General features: G+C 33.5%; 1 protein-coding gene across 2 annotated transcripts; it reads left to right on the top strand.

The window, feature by feature from the left end:
- Positions 1–8915: 8915 nt before the first annotated feature.
- LOC124842823 (nucleobase-ascorbate transporter 11-like) lies at positions 8916–16517 on the top strand. Of its 2 annotated transcripts, XM_047319394.2 has the most exons (10): positions 8927–10040; positions 10115–10212; positions 10303–10473; positions 10765–10865; positions 11732–11867; positions 12039–12089; positions 14853–15140; positions 15298–15532; positions 15640–15920; positions 16002–16517. In XM_047319394.2, exons 1-10 carry the CDS (start codon positions 9374–9376, stop codon positions 16221–16223), a joined length of 2250 nt encoding a protein of 749 aa, XP_047175350.2. In that variant the 5' UTR covers positions 8927–9373; the 3' UTR covers positions 16224–16517. The 2 variants fall into 2 exon arrangements, with proteins under 2 accessions (XP_087960551.1, XP_047175350.2); XM_088104425.1 differs by lacking the exon at positions 16002–16517 and having other exon boundaries at positions 8916–10040; positions 15611–15855.
- The last annotated feature ends 1981 nt before the right edge of the window (positions 16518–18498 follow it).

An 18498-nucleotide genomic window follows, 5' to 3' on the forward strand; every position in this document is an offset into this window, starting at 1 on the left:
GCAATGGAGAAAAAAAATGTTCAGAGTGATATGCGTGAGGGAGGAAAGGACGAGTGGGGGTAGCTACTGGAGAGACGGAAATGCGTGGAACAAAAAAATGGAGAAGGAAGACGGCGGCTTTCTCCCTCACGCCTGGACGAAGAATGAGCCTATCCTTTTTTGGAGATCAGAGGTGTAGTGGATGATGGGTTTTCTAGCTTTGAGTGTGCTGAAGAAGATGAAAGGGAAAATGAAGATGCACTGATGATGAGGAAGGCGCTTCTCTATGCCATTGAATAGAGGAATCCCGAGTTGTGTGTGTGGTGATGGAGGAAAATAGAGAAAAGGGTCTGAGGTCAATGGTGGATCTGTTGGAGATGAGGAATTGGGAGTGAAAGGGAAATGTGGTTGGGAGTGGTTACGGACGAGGGGAGCAAACAGGGGCGTCTGTCAGTGTGCGTGGTGCTGCCTCCCCCCGCTCTGTAGTCCTTACCTGCATAAAACCGTTTTCTGTCCCCTCCCCCTTTAACACACATACACGCGATAAAACATTTATTTATTTTTTATTATTATTTTTCACTAAAGACAAAATGGTACGTTCCAAGCCTTTTCCTTTTCATTTTTTTTTTAAAACTATGTTAATTCAAATTAACCATATTAATTATATTAGAACAAAACTAAAATTAAAAATAAAAGTAAAACAAAGTTAAAAAATAGAAATTATGAAAGGAAAAGTAAAATAAAATAAAAATGGAATACTAAAAAGAAAATAAGAATAAAATAAAAGAAAAGGAATGAAAATGACAATGTAAATGAAAACGAGTAAATAATAGAATATAAGACAATAGAATACGATGAAGCCAAAACCAATCCGGACGAAATTTGGTATTGACACTTACTTTCTTTGAAAGAGGGACGAAAACCAGAAACGGCCAATAAGAAAGAGGGACGAAAACCAAAAACGACCAATAGTTTAGAGACTAAAAACATATTTAACCCATTAATTTTTATAACTATAATTTGTTAAATAGTTAGATTTTATGTTAAAATTTTCACATCGATTGAAAATAAATTAATTTAAAATATATAAATTAGTATAAATTTTATCCGATCCGTAAAATTGAATTATATTTAAAATTTACTTATTAACTGAAATAAATTTATATCAAATGATTAAGTTGTCTTTCACACAAGATCAAATTAATTACATTTTTAATAATATATCACTGTTTAATTATAATGTTTTTTATTTAATTTTTTTTATCAAATATTTAAAATATTAAAATATTTTTATATATTAAATAATTTATCATCTATTTAAATATAAAGTTTGTATTGCATACGAACGGGATTAATCAAGAAAAAGTTTCTTACATTTAATTTTTTAAATATTGAACTGTGGAACTGGCCTTGACAATTATTGAGCCGAGCAAGTGAGATGATGTGTTACCAGGTTGAAAAGCGAGACCAGTTTTTTCGGCCGAGCTACAGGATTGGACCACGGGACTCCCTTTTGCCACCCATGCTGGATATTGTATAGTTGCAAAACTCTCTCTTTCTCTGGTTTCTATTTCAAAGCATGTCGCAATTCAGTTGGCACATCAAAGAATAGTTCATGTACACATCAAATTTCACAAATCAATAGTTATTCGTACGTTAATTTTTATTTTAAAAGCATTTTAATAGGATTGACAAGGTTAATTAAATGATGCAACCACATTTTGTTTTTATTTTTAAATAAAAGGAATACAAAACAACTAATGGTTAAATATTAAAAATTTATGAACAAATTGTTGGTTTAACTAGTGCTAAGCTCATCTTTCATTAAGATTAGTTCATACATCATGAACAAAAAAGCTTAACTTGTTTATATATTCGTTAATCAATTACTTATTAAGAGTTAATTTTTATATTATATCAGTATAAAGATTATTTTGCTGTTAGCTAATTCAAAATATTAACTAATTATTTATACAAGATAATAATCACATCGATACACAATATATAATAATAGTATAATTTGTTTTTACAAATTTTTCTTTAAATTATTTTTAAATTTTCTATATGACCATTCTTTCTCCATCTTTTAAAGTATGAAATTCAAAATATGTAATCGAATAAGATGTTTAAACTTTTCTGCATATTTAGATATAGACATCCCTTTAAAGTAAAAATTCACCTCTTTAGTAAACTTTACACTATCAGACAAAAATTCTGTAAATAACTTCTTTTTAAAATATCTTAAGTGATAGTCTCCCCACTTTTCTCCAATAATATTTTCATATTGTCCCATCAATGACTAACTTCCCCAATAAACAAGTATTCAGAAAAAGTCAACTTATTGTTTGTTGGGCATCATTTAGACTAGTCTTTCCATCAAATTAGTTGGATGATGGGTCTATCAAGGAGGAGGTTCATAGGAGAGATACAAACACCAACGAGATATGAGTCCAACCATATAAGGGATTGACATCACTCTCTTCCCAAAACCTTAAGGCAATGTGTTAATGGGTCTTTCGCCTTTATATAATGTTCTACTTTCTCATTTCTATCCAATGTGGGACTTGGATTCACACTTGGAATCCCAATAAATCTTCCCCTCAAGGGTGAGTCCCTTCCACATTGGTACACTCCCCCTCCAACGGAAGCATTCCCAACCAACCACAACCACGAGTAGCTCTTCGTATCGTCGTTCATCTTAACGGGACTCGCTTACCTGGAACCCTTCGCTAGGAAGACTTTCGATATAGGGACCACTATACTCGTCTAAGTCGGTCACTAAGACAAACTATCAGCTCTGATACCACTGTTAGGTCTATCAAGGAGGAGGTTCACTGGGGAGATACAAATACCAACGAAATATAAGGCCAACCATATAAGGGATTGACATCACTTTCTTCCAAAAACCTTAAGGAAATGGGTCTTTCACATTTATATAGTACTCTACTTCTCATTTCTATCAAATGTGAGACTTGGACTCACACTTGAATTCCCAACAATTATCACATATTCAATAAATATTATCAATTAAGCTAAAAGGAAACATATAAAATAAGATTACAAATATCCAAAATATAACCATAATTCAAACTTTATATACAAGATATTATATTTCTAAGATTATCTAATCATAAACTAAAGTTTCTTGAAAACAACAAAATTAAAAAATATACTACTGTAGCTATCTATACATTAGTATCATTAACACTTAGCACCTACTCAATTGAAATATCTTCCTCTATTCATACCAATTAAGAGATTTTTTCAAGAAGAAATATTCAAACAAACAAACAAAAACATAAGCAACAAGGTAAGTTAAGTTTAAAAGAATCAAACACGTCATTCAATCAAATAAAAAATATAACAATTTCAACATCAAGCCCATAAAAAACCAAGTACAAATTTATCTATATATATCTAACCACTAGACTTGATCATCTAGATGCATGTATTGGTGTCGAACTATTAAGGGACCTGCGCATGTATGGCAAAACAATATACCACATAAATTACCACACAAGGTTAATCAGTCAAACACATATAGTCAAACCGACCCTAGGCTAAGTATCTTATGCTACTCAACACGACATAATCACCCCTCTCTACTTGAGGTTGGATGGATATTAAAGTGTCAGAAACATTCCCCCAATTCAAAGTTCCTACAACAATATATTACATAAACACAGCACAAGTATTTTCTCCATGGAATTCCTTTCACCACATATTTTAACATAATACACTTGCATCATTTCCATTCACAAGACATGCATAACTTATCAGAAACTTTACATAGCATTTTACACATACATACATTAAAAGTGTATCAAGATCTTTTGCAATAAGATTAAGTGCCAAAAAAATCCTGAAAAGAAACCATAGAAGGAGAAGAATTGCACAGCAAGGAGAATTGGAAAAGAAACATAGCGCTGAGTAGCACATCCTTGTCGTTGAGTACCATTCTTCATGCACAATTAGCGCCTGAGAGCCACCTTGGTGTCATTTCACAGCAAAGCTCTAACTTTATGTCGTTTGGGCACCACTGGCTACTGTTGAGCGCCACACCAGAAGTTTAAAAACTTCAAAAGTTGATTTGTATGCATATAAGACCTATTTAAATGATCCAGCTTACTACAATTAATTTTGAAAACATGTATACACTTTATATTTGATACAAATTGGCTCATTTGATTATTGTCTTGGTCCATTAGATCAATCCAACTATCCAAACACACATACATCATATTTGACACCCTACCAAGCAAGATTTAGTGAACTAATTAGCTTCACAAGTCTTAAAGAGCCCAAAAAAAGACCCTAAGTATCAAGCTTTCACATCCAACCGTTCCTTCAAAGTTTCACCCATCAAAACCCCATTAGACCAAACTAGCATACAACACTTCCTTTTTACCACTTTCAATTTTGCAATAGTTTTGTACCTAATTAAACTTCAAAACAACAACTTTAAAGATTCAAGCAAGTACTAATTTCACAATCATACATAGTAATATTCATCAATAGACAACATTCACTCATCAATATAAAAACATCACTTAACAATAATATCAATTAATAACGTATTCAACCAAACATTAATCTCATAACCTATCAAACATACATTCATACTCCTTAACACCAAATTAAAAAAGTTATTAGCTTCCCTTACTTGATTGGAAAGTACACACAACTCTAAAAAGCAAATTACTCTTATCTCAGCTCAAAAAACTCTATCTATACTTATAGGCTGTAGAGTTTTGATCAAAGTAAACCATTAAGACTACTTATTAACTAGAAACAACAACTATAAGAATAGGTATGCAACAAAAAATCTACAATATTTCCAAATTCAAAAAATATGTCTACAATATATATTTCAAAATATATTAAAAATATATATTCTAAAATATATATATATATATATATATATATATATAAATTGAAATATAAAAATACATTTATGGGAAGAACCCTCACCCAATTGTAGTCCATCAAAGTCCTCAAACTCAGAATCAACCACCAACACCTTTTCGCCTTCGCCACTCTCTTCAACACCATTTCTTTTACTCCCAATTAAATAAATAATTTAATTTTAGGGTTTTTAATTTTAATTCTGATTACAGGTGCGGAGAGAGTTCAGCTCTGAAATCAGCTCAACAATTGGACATTTCAGTTTCTTCGATCGCTCGGCCAATCCGACCTCACTTAGTAGGTTATATGATTTGGAGTTTTTAATATAACTTTAATAAAGACTAAAAATAGAATATTAGGTTTTATGGGTGCAGGAAGAGAAAAAGGAGGTACATAAAGAAAGAAAAATCCTTTGTTATACATTTGTTTTTATAATTTTAAGTATTTTTAATAAGGGTGTTGCTCCTTCCACCACCACCCCTTGCTTCTTCCACCTCCCCAATTTTCTTTAATTTCAATTTTATCCTTAGGTTAAAATTTTTTACTTTTACCATATTTTAATTTATTTGAAACCTATTTCTCCTACTTTACTCTCCATAGCTGCACCCTAATCTCTCTTCCCATTTACGTTTCACTTTCCCTGTCTGGAATTGAATTTAAACGATAAAATTAAGCCTTTCTAAGCCTTTACCATAGTATTCCAATTTTGAACTTTGAATTTATTCATGTCGACACTAATCTAGTTTTTAATTTACAAATAATTTAGAAGACAACAGTGAGTGACAGTCTTTATCATCATCATTTTGTCCAATGTCTGTTATTATGTTTCAATGTCTACTAGTCATGTCCAGTGAGTCCATATATGAATAGTTTCACATGGATTCTTGTAGGTTATTGGAGTTGTAGGGTTTATGAACCATCGACTAGAAATTCCAGAAGATGTTGATCCACAGTGGGCTTCTATGAGAGCTGCTGGCACAGGTGTTCATCTTTTCTACTATGTCATACACTTTTCTAATTTCCTCCCAGTAGTCCTGAATTTCCATGGCAAAATTATTGTCACAATCAGATGCTATTGCACTATTTGAGAAATGGAGATCATTTAGTTGTAGAGAGTCACAATATGCTAAATATTATGTTTAAGTACTACATAACATTCTATTTCTCTCATATTCCTCTTATTCTTCTTTATTGGCATTTCTAAGACTTCCCTGCCCAATATCTACATAATAGTTACAGGCTGAAAGTTTGTGGCCATGAATTCTGAAAAACATTTTACTCATTACACTTGTTAGAGTTTTCATGTTAGACATTAGTGATTAGCAGTTATGCCGACCAACATTCAAGCAACTGGTAGAAAGGCTTAGAGAACTGCAGAGACATGGAATTGTTAAGCTAATAAAAACAAAACCTAAAAAAAAAGTAAACTTTAAACGGATGTGGACATCCGTCACAACATCCGTTTAAGATAAAACGGATGTCGACATCCGTTTTACCTTAAACGGATGTTGACATCCGTTGAAGGATGCACACATCCGTTTAAAATTTAGGATTTTTTAGGGTTTGTTTTAGGGTTTATTACACACTCTTCACTGCACTTTTACCCACTGCACCATCAAGCACCACCACACCATCAAGACCGACCTCTGGCACCGCTGGATCAATTTCTTCCAGTACCACCAACCTTTGCAACCTCCCACTAAGCACACCACCTAATGAAACTCCACCACACTCTCAATGCACATTGAAACAATGAGAGGAAGAAGACGAAAAGAGGAAGAAGAATTTGTGTTTGCCGCTGCATGAATTCATGTAGGAAGAAGAGCTTGTGTGCTTGCCGCAAGAGTGGATAGAAGTTTAAAAATTTTAACCATAAAAATAAAATTTTACTGAAGAGTAAAACAAGAATGGGGAGATGGAGGGAGAAAAGGTGGTGGTGTAGGAAGCAACACCCTTTTAATGACTCATTTGTTTATATTTTATATTAATATTAGTCTTTGTATAAATTAAAATAGTTCAAGTTACTAATAAAGTCTAACAGTTTTAGGTCAGTCAAACTTAAATATAGAATAGATCCAAACTTAAAAAATAACCTATGATAAATAAATAGAGTAAATCTAGATTAAGTAATATTGTGATATAAGCCTAGTTAAACATTTTTTTTATCTATATTGGACATAAAAAGTGAATTATTTTGATGAAAGTTATATCTTGTAACTGTTAGTCATTTTTTTTTTTAATTTCCTTCTTCATTTGAGAAATGGGAATGATTGACCGTAGACATTTTCTTTTATGATTCGGCCTCACTTTTTTTGTGTGTAAAGAAGAATCCTTACTGAAGACTTAACAAGGAGAGAAAATCATGAAAAGTTTATTATATTTGTGATATCTTATCATACTTAATACTTGTCTTAATTGTCATCATAATTTTTTTTTTCCTTTGCATTGGACAATTTTACCAAAACTGACTTTAGAAACTGGAGGCAAATTTGAAAATTAATATTAATAAAAAACTGATTAATAATTTTTATTTTATTTTTTAAATTAAACGTGAAAAAATCATAATGTGTATATTATAATGCTAATTAGCACCTGAAGTAGCACTAATGTAATACAAAAACTCATAAATTCCAAGTATTCTTAATCATTTTTACTTTTATACATTTAACCTTCTTATTTTAGGGTTATTTAACTAAGATAATAATACAATTTAAATATTTTAAATTAACTTATTTATAGTTTTAATTTTTCTATAATAAAAAAAACAACATTTATTATATCCCCATAATTAAAGAGATTTGTGAGTAGGTAATATTAAAATAAGTTCTAATTAGAATTGATATAAATGTAACACATTATACATATATCACAACAACCCATGTGGCATTCTGCATATATTTATTAAGATATAAGTAATAAATCATTCCATTTCAATTAATACTAAAAGCTCAATCGCATTTAATAAATCCTAAAATCAATATACAACAACTAATCATATTTAATACATGGAAAATGTTTTTCCTACTTTTAACGAATTTCGTTAATTATTGACGTAATAAACAACTTTTCATATGAAAATTGTTACACTATAAATACTAAATATTGTTTTTCTATAATGAAAAGTTAAAAAGTATATATAATTTAATTTAACAAGTTTAAACGATATTATTATCTGATCTTAATAACCCTAGATATAAGGAGGTTAAATCTACGACAATAAAGACTTGGAATAGAAATAGGTTTTGTATTCCCGACCTAAACGCCAAGTAATAATACACATTTAGTATTATTTGAAATAATTAAGTGTTAAAACAAATTATGCCGACAAATAATTGCGTATGTGTTTCATTATCATCCTTACAGGAAGAACAACTGACATGAAAAAAAAGAAAAACTTACACTTGGTTCCATCGTGATGAAACATAAAAACATATAAAGAGCTAAAATTTCACATGTGTTTGGGTGATGCCTAAAGTTGTGGTACAGTCTTAAGAAACTTCATAATATTCTATTTTTGGGTTGGGTGAGGGCTTTACAGAGAGAGTGAGAGAGACAACGTTATCTCAAAAAAAGTCTAAATGTGGTTATAAACGGGCAAGTAACCCTCTTGAAATAGGGCAGTTGAATCATTTTTCATCATTCAATGATTCAAATCTATGAAACTAAAAGATTAATGTAATCCAATTGAGTGTGACACTGAACTTGGCTTCCACAGTTCCAAACTCTCTTTTCAAAAACATCAATGGATTGGGACCTACTAATTAAATTCTATGTTTTCCACCGCATAATCATCATTGTAATAATGTGGCAAAGCAGTTGAATTACTCCACTTCAAGCCGGTCTCCTTCAAATAAATACTGCGGAGAATAAGAATAAGAAACTTCAATTTGAAGCAAAAGTGATTCACAAGGAGCTGTGGTACCGGTTTCCACCAAAAAGCAGTGAAAACTGAAGATGTTTATTATTATTTCCTTAACGAATACTAAGAGAAAAAAAGTACAAATATATAAATGAAGGTTGAACTTGCAGGAGTGTTATGTTATGCTGCTATATTACCCTTTCGTTTGAAAATTTAGCTTTAAACTTGGGTGGCTAGGTCCTTTGTCAACATCAAGAGGCCATGCCAGAGAGACGTTTATGTAATTAAGGTCACACACTCACATTCACGCTTTCCTTTGATAGCAACTTGCTAGCTGCAATGAGTTGAAGTTAAGATAAGATATGTCTCAGAGTCAATCGGTTCAATGTCCTTCCTTCAACACTAACCGTTAATCACTACACCAAAGCACGTTGTTGTGATGCTTTTCTTTCATTGTCTTTTCTTCACATACTGTTCCTTTGCTTCTACTCTCTCACTCTCCGGAATTTGGTTCTTTGCTGTGATGTGAAGCCTATGGTTTGTTCCTTCATCTTTGTTCTCTGTGCTATATTGGGTTGAATTGAGCTGGTTTGAATTGTGTGTGCCCATCTTTTTAAAGAGAACGGTTCAATGGAAACTGGGTCGAGCCCAGAGTTCTTGGATAGGAGCAAGGCTATGGGGGGTGGAACTGGCAAGAAACATGATGTTGGTGCTGCCAAAGTTGAGCCCTTTGTGCCAAAGAGTGATCACAATCCTAAAGAGTTGAGGTCGTGGGCTAAGAGAACTGGGTTTGTGTCTGATTATTCAGGGGAAGCTGGGACTAGTGCCAGTGAAAAGTTTGATAGTGTTGGGTTTGATGTGAAAAGTGTTGATGATCAGAGAGAAGGAGGGTCGTCTCCCAAGATAGAGATTGATCCGGTGCTGGGATTGGCGAGGCCTAATAGGGACAATGAGATTGAACCGGTTTTGAGGTCAAAGGATGAGTGGAATGGGGCAATGTGGAGTCAAAACCAGAAGAGGAAGAACAGGGATGAGCCTGCTTTGGCTTTGGCTGGTCATGGTGATAAGAAAGTTGGGTTAAGAGGGAATGGTGATGCAAACGGAGTGGTGAATACGAATAGGGATAGTACTAGCCATGGAGTTTCTGCAGTTGCTCCTCTTCCAGAACAGAAGAAGGAAGAAGGAGTAGCTGAAGATGTTAAGGTGAATCTTTTTCCAGACAGGGAGGAACCTTCTGATAGAGGTTGGCAGAGATCATCTGGATTGAAGTACGGAATCACAGAAAATCCGGGTCTCGGTTAGTTTCAATTCTATTTTCTGATTTGCTAAAAAGTTTATTACTTCTTTTGATTTACCTATCTTTAACTGCAGTACCTCTCATCTATTACGGCCTGCAGCACTACCTATCGTTGGTTGGCTCGTTAGTATTAATCCCGTTAATCATGGTGCCAACCATGGGTGGAACAGATGTAAGAAATGCCTTTATGTAATGACCCTAGGAAAAGCTGATATCATACTTTTCCATATTCATATGTATTCACTTACATCATTGATGGCAGAGCGATACTGCAAATGTAATTTCTACAATGCTGTTTCTTTCTGGCGTCACAACGATACTGCATTCCTACTTTGGCACCAGACTACCTTTAGTTCAAGGAAGCTCCTTCGTGTATTTAGCACCAGCGTTGGTTATCATAAATGCTGAAGAATTTCGAAATCTAACACAACATGTAAGTTCACTAATTGATAGAAAATGTCAATTTATTGACTATAATAAGCCCTTTCCGGCTTGTAAAATTATAAGAAGTAATCTTAATCCTGGTAAACTAGACTGTGTATTACTACCTGCGAAACAAAATGGTAGAGCTTGTTAACTTACACGATACCCATGTTCAAGCTATTACCTATTTTGAAGCACCAGAAATAGTCTTTCCTTTTTTCTTCTTTCTGTTTTTGATGGATCTATCAGAATCCTGTGTTATATTCCCAGCTTCCGTATTAATGTCTGCTAATAACTGCAGAAATTTAGGCACATAATGAGGGAGCTCCAAGGAGCCATAATTGTTGGTTCAGTATTCCAATGTATCCTGGGACTTAGTGGTTTAATGTCTCTTCTTCTCAGGTAACAAGTTGCATGTGATCGATCATGTGACCACGAGGGCTAGATTAATTTCATCTATTCATTTTTATTTAGCTTATTTTGTTAGTTTACTAAGCTGTTAAGTAATTAATTTAAACATGTCATCCATAACATAATACTAATAGATAAACAGATGCATAATATCCTGTTTTAAATACTTCTCGTTGAATTGTCTTGATTCAAACTTTGAAGCCTTTCTTTTGATCTTTATAATGGAAACTATACAGTTGCAGTTGCTCCGATTAAAATATTCATATCTTTAGCTTTTGTGACAATGCTGCATACTTTTCAACTGGCTAGAATATCTACATGACCAATGCACTCTGCTTCTCTTCTTCAGAAATCTATTTACATAATACACTCTTTGGTAAAGCACAGAATACTGAAGCCTCATTTTTGGTTATTTAAGTTGTACTCAGTCTATCCTTACATTGCTAGTAAATCACAGTTTTGTGTAAAGTGATTTCCAAGGCCAACCAGTGATTATATACTATAGTTTAGGCATCTAGAAAAGAATTATGAACATAATAAGCCTACACGATTATAGGGGGCATTTGGTAGAGATTCTAGAGAGCGTTTCTGACCATACAAAAGTGTCTTAACGATCCACTTGTATGCTCAATTTAATCGTTCAATGAACTTCATGGACAAACCTATCTAAATGATCTCTTTGCATTCAGCAAGCATCGCAGTCAAAGTAATGAATAAACTTTCCTGTAATAAGCTTTTATTAAATAATTGTTAAATTAAGTTGTTTATCCAAATGCGTCCTTAAATCACATGTGATCTGAATTTATATTGGTGAATGAACTGATTGCAAAAGCTATCAACACTTCTAATTGTCATAGGATCATCAACCCAATTGTGGTGGCTCCAACTGTTGCTGCTGTTGGTTTAGCATTCTTCAGCTATGGCTTTCCGCAAGCTGGAACTTGCATGGAAATTAGCATTCCGCAGATAGCACTAGTTCTAATATTCACACTGGTGAGTATTTCAGGAAGCAATGATATCGAATAATCTGGTGTATGAAAAGTCTTTGTAATGGCTGCAAAGTTCTTTACATATTGAAAAAACTTTCTGTGTTTGTCTCAAATAAACAATCCACGAGCTTTGTTTCTCAAACTCATCGTTGTTTCCTCTATTTCTTATTTGAAGCATCTTCGAGGAATATCTATCTTTGGACATCATTCATTTCGAATTTATGCGGTAAGTATATATCTTGAATTAATATGTTCCTTATTTGATCTTTTTGTTTTTCTTTAGGCATGGCATACACTAATTCTCGTGCTGTTATCTTGCATGTTGAAAATCATAAAAAAAAAAAGTAATATTATAATTAACTGGTTTCATTGTCTTGTCATCCTTTCAAGACTCAGTCTCATACCACACATTGTGAGGATAGAAAAGATAATCATAAACCCACTTGCTGAATAATTAATTTAGCTTAATGAATGACTTGAATTCAATTCAAGATCACACCAAGTTTATTCTGATATGTATCAGACCATATTAGATCATACAGGTTAGACTGATTCTTGAAGTACATAATCCTCCTATCTCGACCCCACTAGGCGAAAGAAAAAAAAAACATTAATCACATAGGTCTGACTATACCTAAGAATATATAAATATATATATATATATATATATATATATATATATATATATATATATATATATATATATATATATATGAAAGGTGTGTGGTATTTTCTGCCGGCTCTTGATCATGTTTTAGGATTGTTATTTATTAAGAGCTATGACTATTGTTTAGGAAGTTACTCTCCCTTTAGTTCTTTAGTGAGTTAAGTTTCTTCTACCAACAATTGGCATCTATTATACGACAAAAATGGAGGTAAAGCTAGACACAAATGATCTTTCGGAAGTAGTTGAGGAGACTGCTAAGTTTTTCCTCTAGCAACCAATCCGATCTCATATTAAAAATCATAAGGAAAGGAAAGCAATAAAGTCAAAGGCAATATCTCGTTTTGTTTGTGGTTGTGTCATAAGATATTTTCATAAGAATCATCATGACTGTCAAATCAAGATTTGAAATCTGAAATTTTCTCAAGAATCAATGTGAAGGAGATGAGGGAATGCAAGCTTTGAATCTTGTTAAGGAATTTGAGAAGTAGAAAATGAGATTATAGTATGAAACAGTTGAGGAGTATATGCTAGAAAACTTCTTAACATTACTAACAAGATAAAATTGCTTGATTCTAAATTTTCTGATTCAAGAGTAGTTCAGAAACTATTGGTAACTTTCCTTGAAAATGAGCTTACTTCATGGGAAAATTCCAAGGATTTGTCAAGCATCACCTTGGCAGAAATGCTTTGCAGGCGTAGGAGCATAAAGAAGTTTTGGACAATTTCTAGAATTTTACCGGACAATTTCTGGAATCCTATTGAACAATTTTATAAATAAAAAAATAAAATATACAGAATTAAAATGTAATAAATGTATGATTATAATTAATAAAAATAATATCTCGGAAGTTTCCTAATGATAGTAAAGTTGGTACATGATTCAAGCTTTAAGGTTCGAAAATGGGAATACACTTGTAATCATTTCACCATGTTTTTTAAGGAAGTAGGCTTTAAGTATCGATTAAAAGTTCCTTACACCCCTCAATAAAGTTGGTGAAAGAAAGAATCAAGATGATAATGAAAATGGACTTATGTATGCTTCATAAGAAAGGGTTACTAAAGGAATAGATAGGAAGATACAATGTATATTGATTTCCCACCAAAGCAATAGATAGGAAGATGCAATGTAGCAGTTTTAAAACCTCCAATATATTATGAAGCAATGGAGGAGGACCTTGCCATGATTGATAAGAATCAAAAACTTGGGAACTCATTGAAAGGCCAAAAAACAGAAAAGTTATTGGTGTGAAATGGGTGTTTAAAATAAAGCTGAATGTTGATGGTTAAATCCACAAGCACAGGACAAGGTTTGTAGTAAAAGGGATGCTCCAATTATCATCAGGATGTTATTAGCTATTGTACACGAAAGGGATAGAAAATCTACCAATTTGATGTCAAGTCAGCTTTCTTATATGAATTTTTGGAGGAAGAAATCTTTGTTGAGCAAGCTGAAAGATTCCTTGTTAAAAGACATTAAGATATAAAGTCTATCTACTGAAGAAGGCTTCGTATGGGTTGAAAAGGCCCCAGAAATATATTACAGCGAAGTTGATGGATGCTTGTCAAACTAGACTTCGCTAACAGTCTTAGTGAATCCACTGTATATCTCAAAGGTGATCATGGTAATTTTATTATGATTTCTTTGTATATTGATTATCTCCTGGTTACTGACAGCAATGTTGAACTTATTCAACGGTTCAAGGATGATATGATGCAAACTTTGAGATGACAGAAATGTCCTTCCTTATAATTAGTATGGAGGTTAAGCAAAATGAAGCCTCCTATGTGTCAAAAGGAGAAGTTATGCAAGGATGATGGCTTAGAACAAGTGGAAGATGTACTTTACAGAATGCAACAAGACCAGATATCTTGTTTGCAACAAATGTACTTTTCACGGTTCATTATTTGTGCAAAAAAATCTCATTCGAAAGCGGCAACGAGAGTGTTGAGGTATCTAAAGGTAAATTATGGAAAAGATTTCATCACAAGAGGCCAAGTTGCTAGGTTATTTTGACAGAAATTGAGCAAGATCTTCGAGTGACACAAAAAGCACCTCATGCAAGGACGGGTGTTGAATGTGTGTATCAGTAGTTGAGCGGTAGAATCATCTGCCGGACGTTTGACCATGTTTTTAGGCTTGGTTTCGTTTTTCTGATATTTATTAGCAGTTATGTTAATTTCTTTGGAAAGTTACTGTTTTTAAAAGTATCCTTCTGTTAAAAATCTTTGAATTCCTCTCCCTTCAACTTGAGTGAGTTACGTTTCTTCTACCAACCAACATATCCTAACCAATTGTGTTTACAAACTTCCAAATATCTGCAGGTTCCCTTGAGTGTTACATTAACATGGATATATGCGTCGTTTCTAACAGCTGGGGGAGCATATAACTACAACGGATGCAATCCCAAAATCCCAAGTTCAAACATTCTGACTGATGCATGCAGAAAGCATGCTTATACCATGAAACATTGCAGGACTGATGTATCCAATGCGTTGTTAACTTCTGCATGGCTCCGAATTCCTTACCCTTTGCAATGGGGTTTCCCGATTTTCCATTTTAGGACTTGCATAATCATGGCCGTAGTATCTCTGGTTGCTTCTGTGGATTCAGTAAGTAAATTATTTAAATGCTTGTAAATACAAAATATTAGCTGAATGGTACTATGGATCCCACGATTATAAAACTAATGTAATATCCTGTATTTTCCATGAGAACATGATCAGAAACTAAAATTGTGAGTAAGTGAATGACAAGTTGGTTTTGCAGGTTGGAACTTATCATTCTGCATCTCTGCGAGTCAATTTGAGGCCTCCAACTCCAGGAGTGGTGAGTCGAGGAATTGCATTGGAGGGTTTGTGTAGTATATTGGCTGGTCTTTGGGGTTCGGGAACTGGCTCGACCACCTTGACAGAAAATATTCACACAATTGACACAACAAAAGTGGCAAGTCGGAGGGTGGTGGAACTTGGAGCAGCTTTCATGATTCTGTTTTCCTTTATGGGTAAAGCAACAAAACATAATGACATAAACCATAATTTGATGTGAAAACTACTAAACACCCTTTTCATTTTAACACTAGGGTCCAATCTATGCCTTTTAAATTTGCAGGAAAAGTGGGTGCTCTACTTGCTTCCATTCCTCAGGCCTTGGCTGCTTCTGTACTGTGTTTCATCTGGGCTCTTATAGCAGCTTTGGGGCTTTCAACCTTACAGTCTGGTCAATGTGCCAGCTTCAGGAACATGACAATAGTTGGTGTTTCATTGTTCCTTGGTCTATCAATCCCTTCATATTTCCAACAATACAAGCCTCAAACCAGTCTGATACTGCCACCTTACCTCGTACCTTACGGGGCTGCATCTAGTGGACCATTCCATTCTGGCATTCAACAAGTAAGCACCATCACCCTTTGCCAAATTAAGTAGCATGACAAGGAACTCATTCCCTCTCTCTCATTTTTAATAATGTTTCAGCTTGATTTTGCAATCAATGGTCTTATGTCCTTAAACATGGTGGTTACACTGTTGGTGGCATTCATACTGGACAACACTGTCCCAGGAAGTCAACAAGAACGAGGGGTGTATATATGGTCACGACCTGAAGATTTTGCAACTCATCCTTCTCTGCTATCCACATATTCTTTGCCAAGGAAAATTGCTAGGTGTTTCCGTTGGGCCAAATGTTTGGGAGTCTGAATATTACTTTGTGTCTGAGTTCTTCTATTCCTGGAGCTTAGAAGATATTGAAGCTCATGAACAATGTATGAACAATGTATTAACAAATATAATATATATATATATATATATATGTACTTGGGTTTTTTTTTTTTTTACAGCAGGGCAAATAGGAAATAGTTTAGCACTGATTATGCTTGTGAATTATAGTTAGTTTACACAGGTCAATCTGTGATCTGAAAACAAAACAAAACACAAGTTATTGTACTTGTACATTTATATTTTTTTTAATCAATTAATGGTTCAATTTTTGCAGTTTCAGTTGATATTTGGGGTCGCAGTAAATCACTGCAATTGAAAATAATGCAACATTTTCCATATTACACCATCAGACTAGTAAAGATAGTCTAATTAACAAATATAGATATAAGGTATGTGTTATGTAGTAAGATATTTATAAAATATCTTAGATATTATCTTTATTACATAAAATATCTTAAACGGTTAAAGCCACTAACCCTATTTTTAGGCAAGGTGGTTATTTTTATTTTGCTTATAAGCAAAAGTTCAGGTACGTTCTCTTTATGCTCTAGAGACCCTAGACAGTATCATAATCACTAAGCTGAGGCTCCATAATTCACATCTGACTTGAGCGTCGGAGTATCTTTGCAGGTACCTCCCCCTCCTTTGGCGAGTATAAACAACAACAATTGGAGAAGAGCCAACGTCCCAGACAGTCAGGAGCAATAAAGACACACCGGACATACGTACACCGAGTATGTTTTTTTTTAACTTCCAGAGATGTAATATGTAAAGTTTTCCGATCATTCAATTTGAAATCTTCTCTTTTAATATTTTTTTATAGTGGAGGTGCAGAAAAAAATATGAAGGTGCAAGAAGAAAAAGTTCTAGTTAGTTTTCCATTGGACTCAGTTTATGGACATGCACCGCTTTGATAAGCCCATAACATCTCTTGCAACATCCCATGGTCACCTTCTTAATGTACTTCCATACATTTTAACTTGCCCTTCTCTCTTATACTTCGTCTTTTTCTTCTTAGACCAGTCTTGCAGCTCTTTATCTTCTACTTCCTACATCGATCTCCTACCTCTCTCCTATGCTCTTCATCTTCTTTTTGCTGTATATATTTATTAAAAGAATACATTTCACATTGAGTAATTTATAGTTTTTTTTATTTTATATTTTAGATTGCACAATCTAAAATACATTATGTAACACAAATTTGTATTCTAGAATGTATATTCCAGAATAAAATTTTTTACCATGAATTATACATTCTAAAAAGTCTCCAAATTAAACAAATCGAACTTAAAAATGAAAATTCTAAATTAGAAAATAAATTTAGAATTTTAAAATTTATAGGTGCCCTTGAAACCATGGAGGTGCAAAAAGAAGCTGTCCATCCCATGTATACGGCTTGGGAAGTATGGAGTAAAACCAGCAAGATTACTATTGAGTAAAGGAAATTACTATTGAAAGATGCTTCATCAGTAACATCATAAACCAGCAAGATTCCCACAGCTCCTCGGTAATAAGCTGCAACAGCATGTAACATTGTAAGACAAGTCTTCCTTTCATCAAAGAAATTGAGCATGCAGTAAAAAATTTTAATCGATATCTGTTTTTAAGGTCAAATTTTACGGCATGCAGTAAAAAATCAACCTAGTAAAGAAAAATAAAAAATTAAACACAGAACCCGAAGGCACAACGAAAGTCAGATATCCGTTAGGCCTTCAACAGATGCCTACATCCGTCGATGGTTGTCGGTATCTGTTGAAGGCCCAACGAATATCTGACTTTCGTTATGGTCTTCACGAACTCCCAAAAAACTCAAACAGTGGCATATACAGTGCACAATAACAGCAGCAACAGCATAATATAGCGAACACAACACACCATATAACACAACAAACATCAAATACATCAAAGAATGTATCATCTATCATGCATAAGAAAACAATCAGTAACCTGGTGGAAACTCACGAATACACTATCAGCAGCGCCACAAACCACCACCGCCATGAACCATGCACCAGCAACGCATAAAAGAAAGATAAAAAAAACGGAAATTATGAATGTTGTGTTAACGGAAGTAGAAATTAAAAGAAAGAGAGAAAGTGAAAGAGAGAAGTAGGGGCTTCCGGCTGAGTAAGTGAAAGTGAGAGAGAATTGAGATTAGGATTTTAAAAAATAAAAAGTAAAATAAGTAAAGATAAAAGTAAAAAGGATAAAATTGGAATTTAAAAAAAGTTAAAGAGGTATAGAAAGAAGGTGG

The sequence above is a fragment of the Vigna umbellata genome, chromosome 1 (genome assembly GCF_029865625.1).
Source record: "Vigna umbellata cultivar VRB3 chromosome 1, Vumbellata_1.0, whole genome shotgun sequence".
In the NCBI taxonomy this organism is placed as follows: Eukaryota; Viridiplantae; Streptophyta; class Magnoliopsida; order Fabales; family Fabaceae; genus Vigna; species Vigna umbellata.

Excerpts from the sequence above, each read along its gene's own strand:
- LOC124842823 (XM_047319394.2), top strand. The coding sequence starts at position 9,374 with ATGGAAACTGGGTCGAGCCCAGAGTTCTTGGATAGGAGCAAGGCTATG. Across the intron at positions 10,041-10,114 it reads CACAGAAAATCCGGGTCTCG|TACCTCTCATCTATTACGGC; the intron begins GTTAGTTTCAAT and ends CTTTAACTGCAG. Across the intron at positions 15,141-15,297 it reads TGGTTGCTTCTGTGGATTCA|GTTGGAACTTATCATTCTGC; the intron begins GTAAGTAAATTA and ends TTGGTTTTGCAG.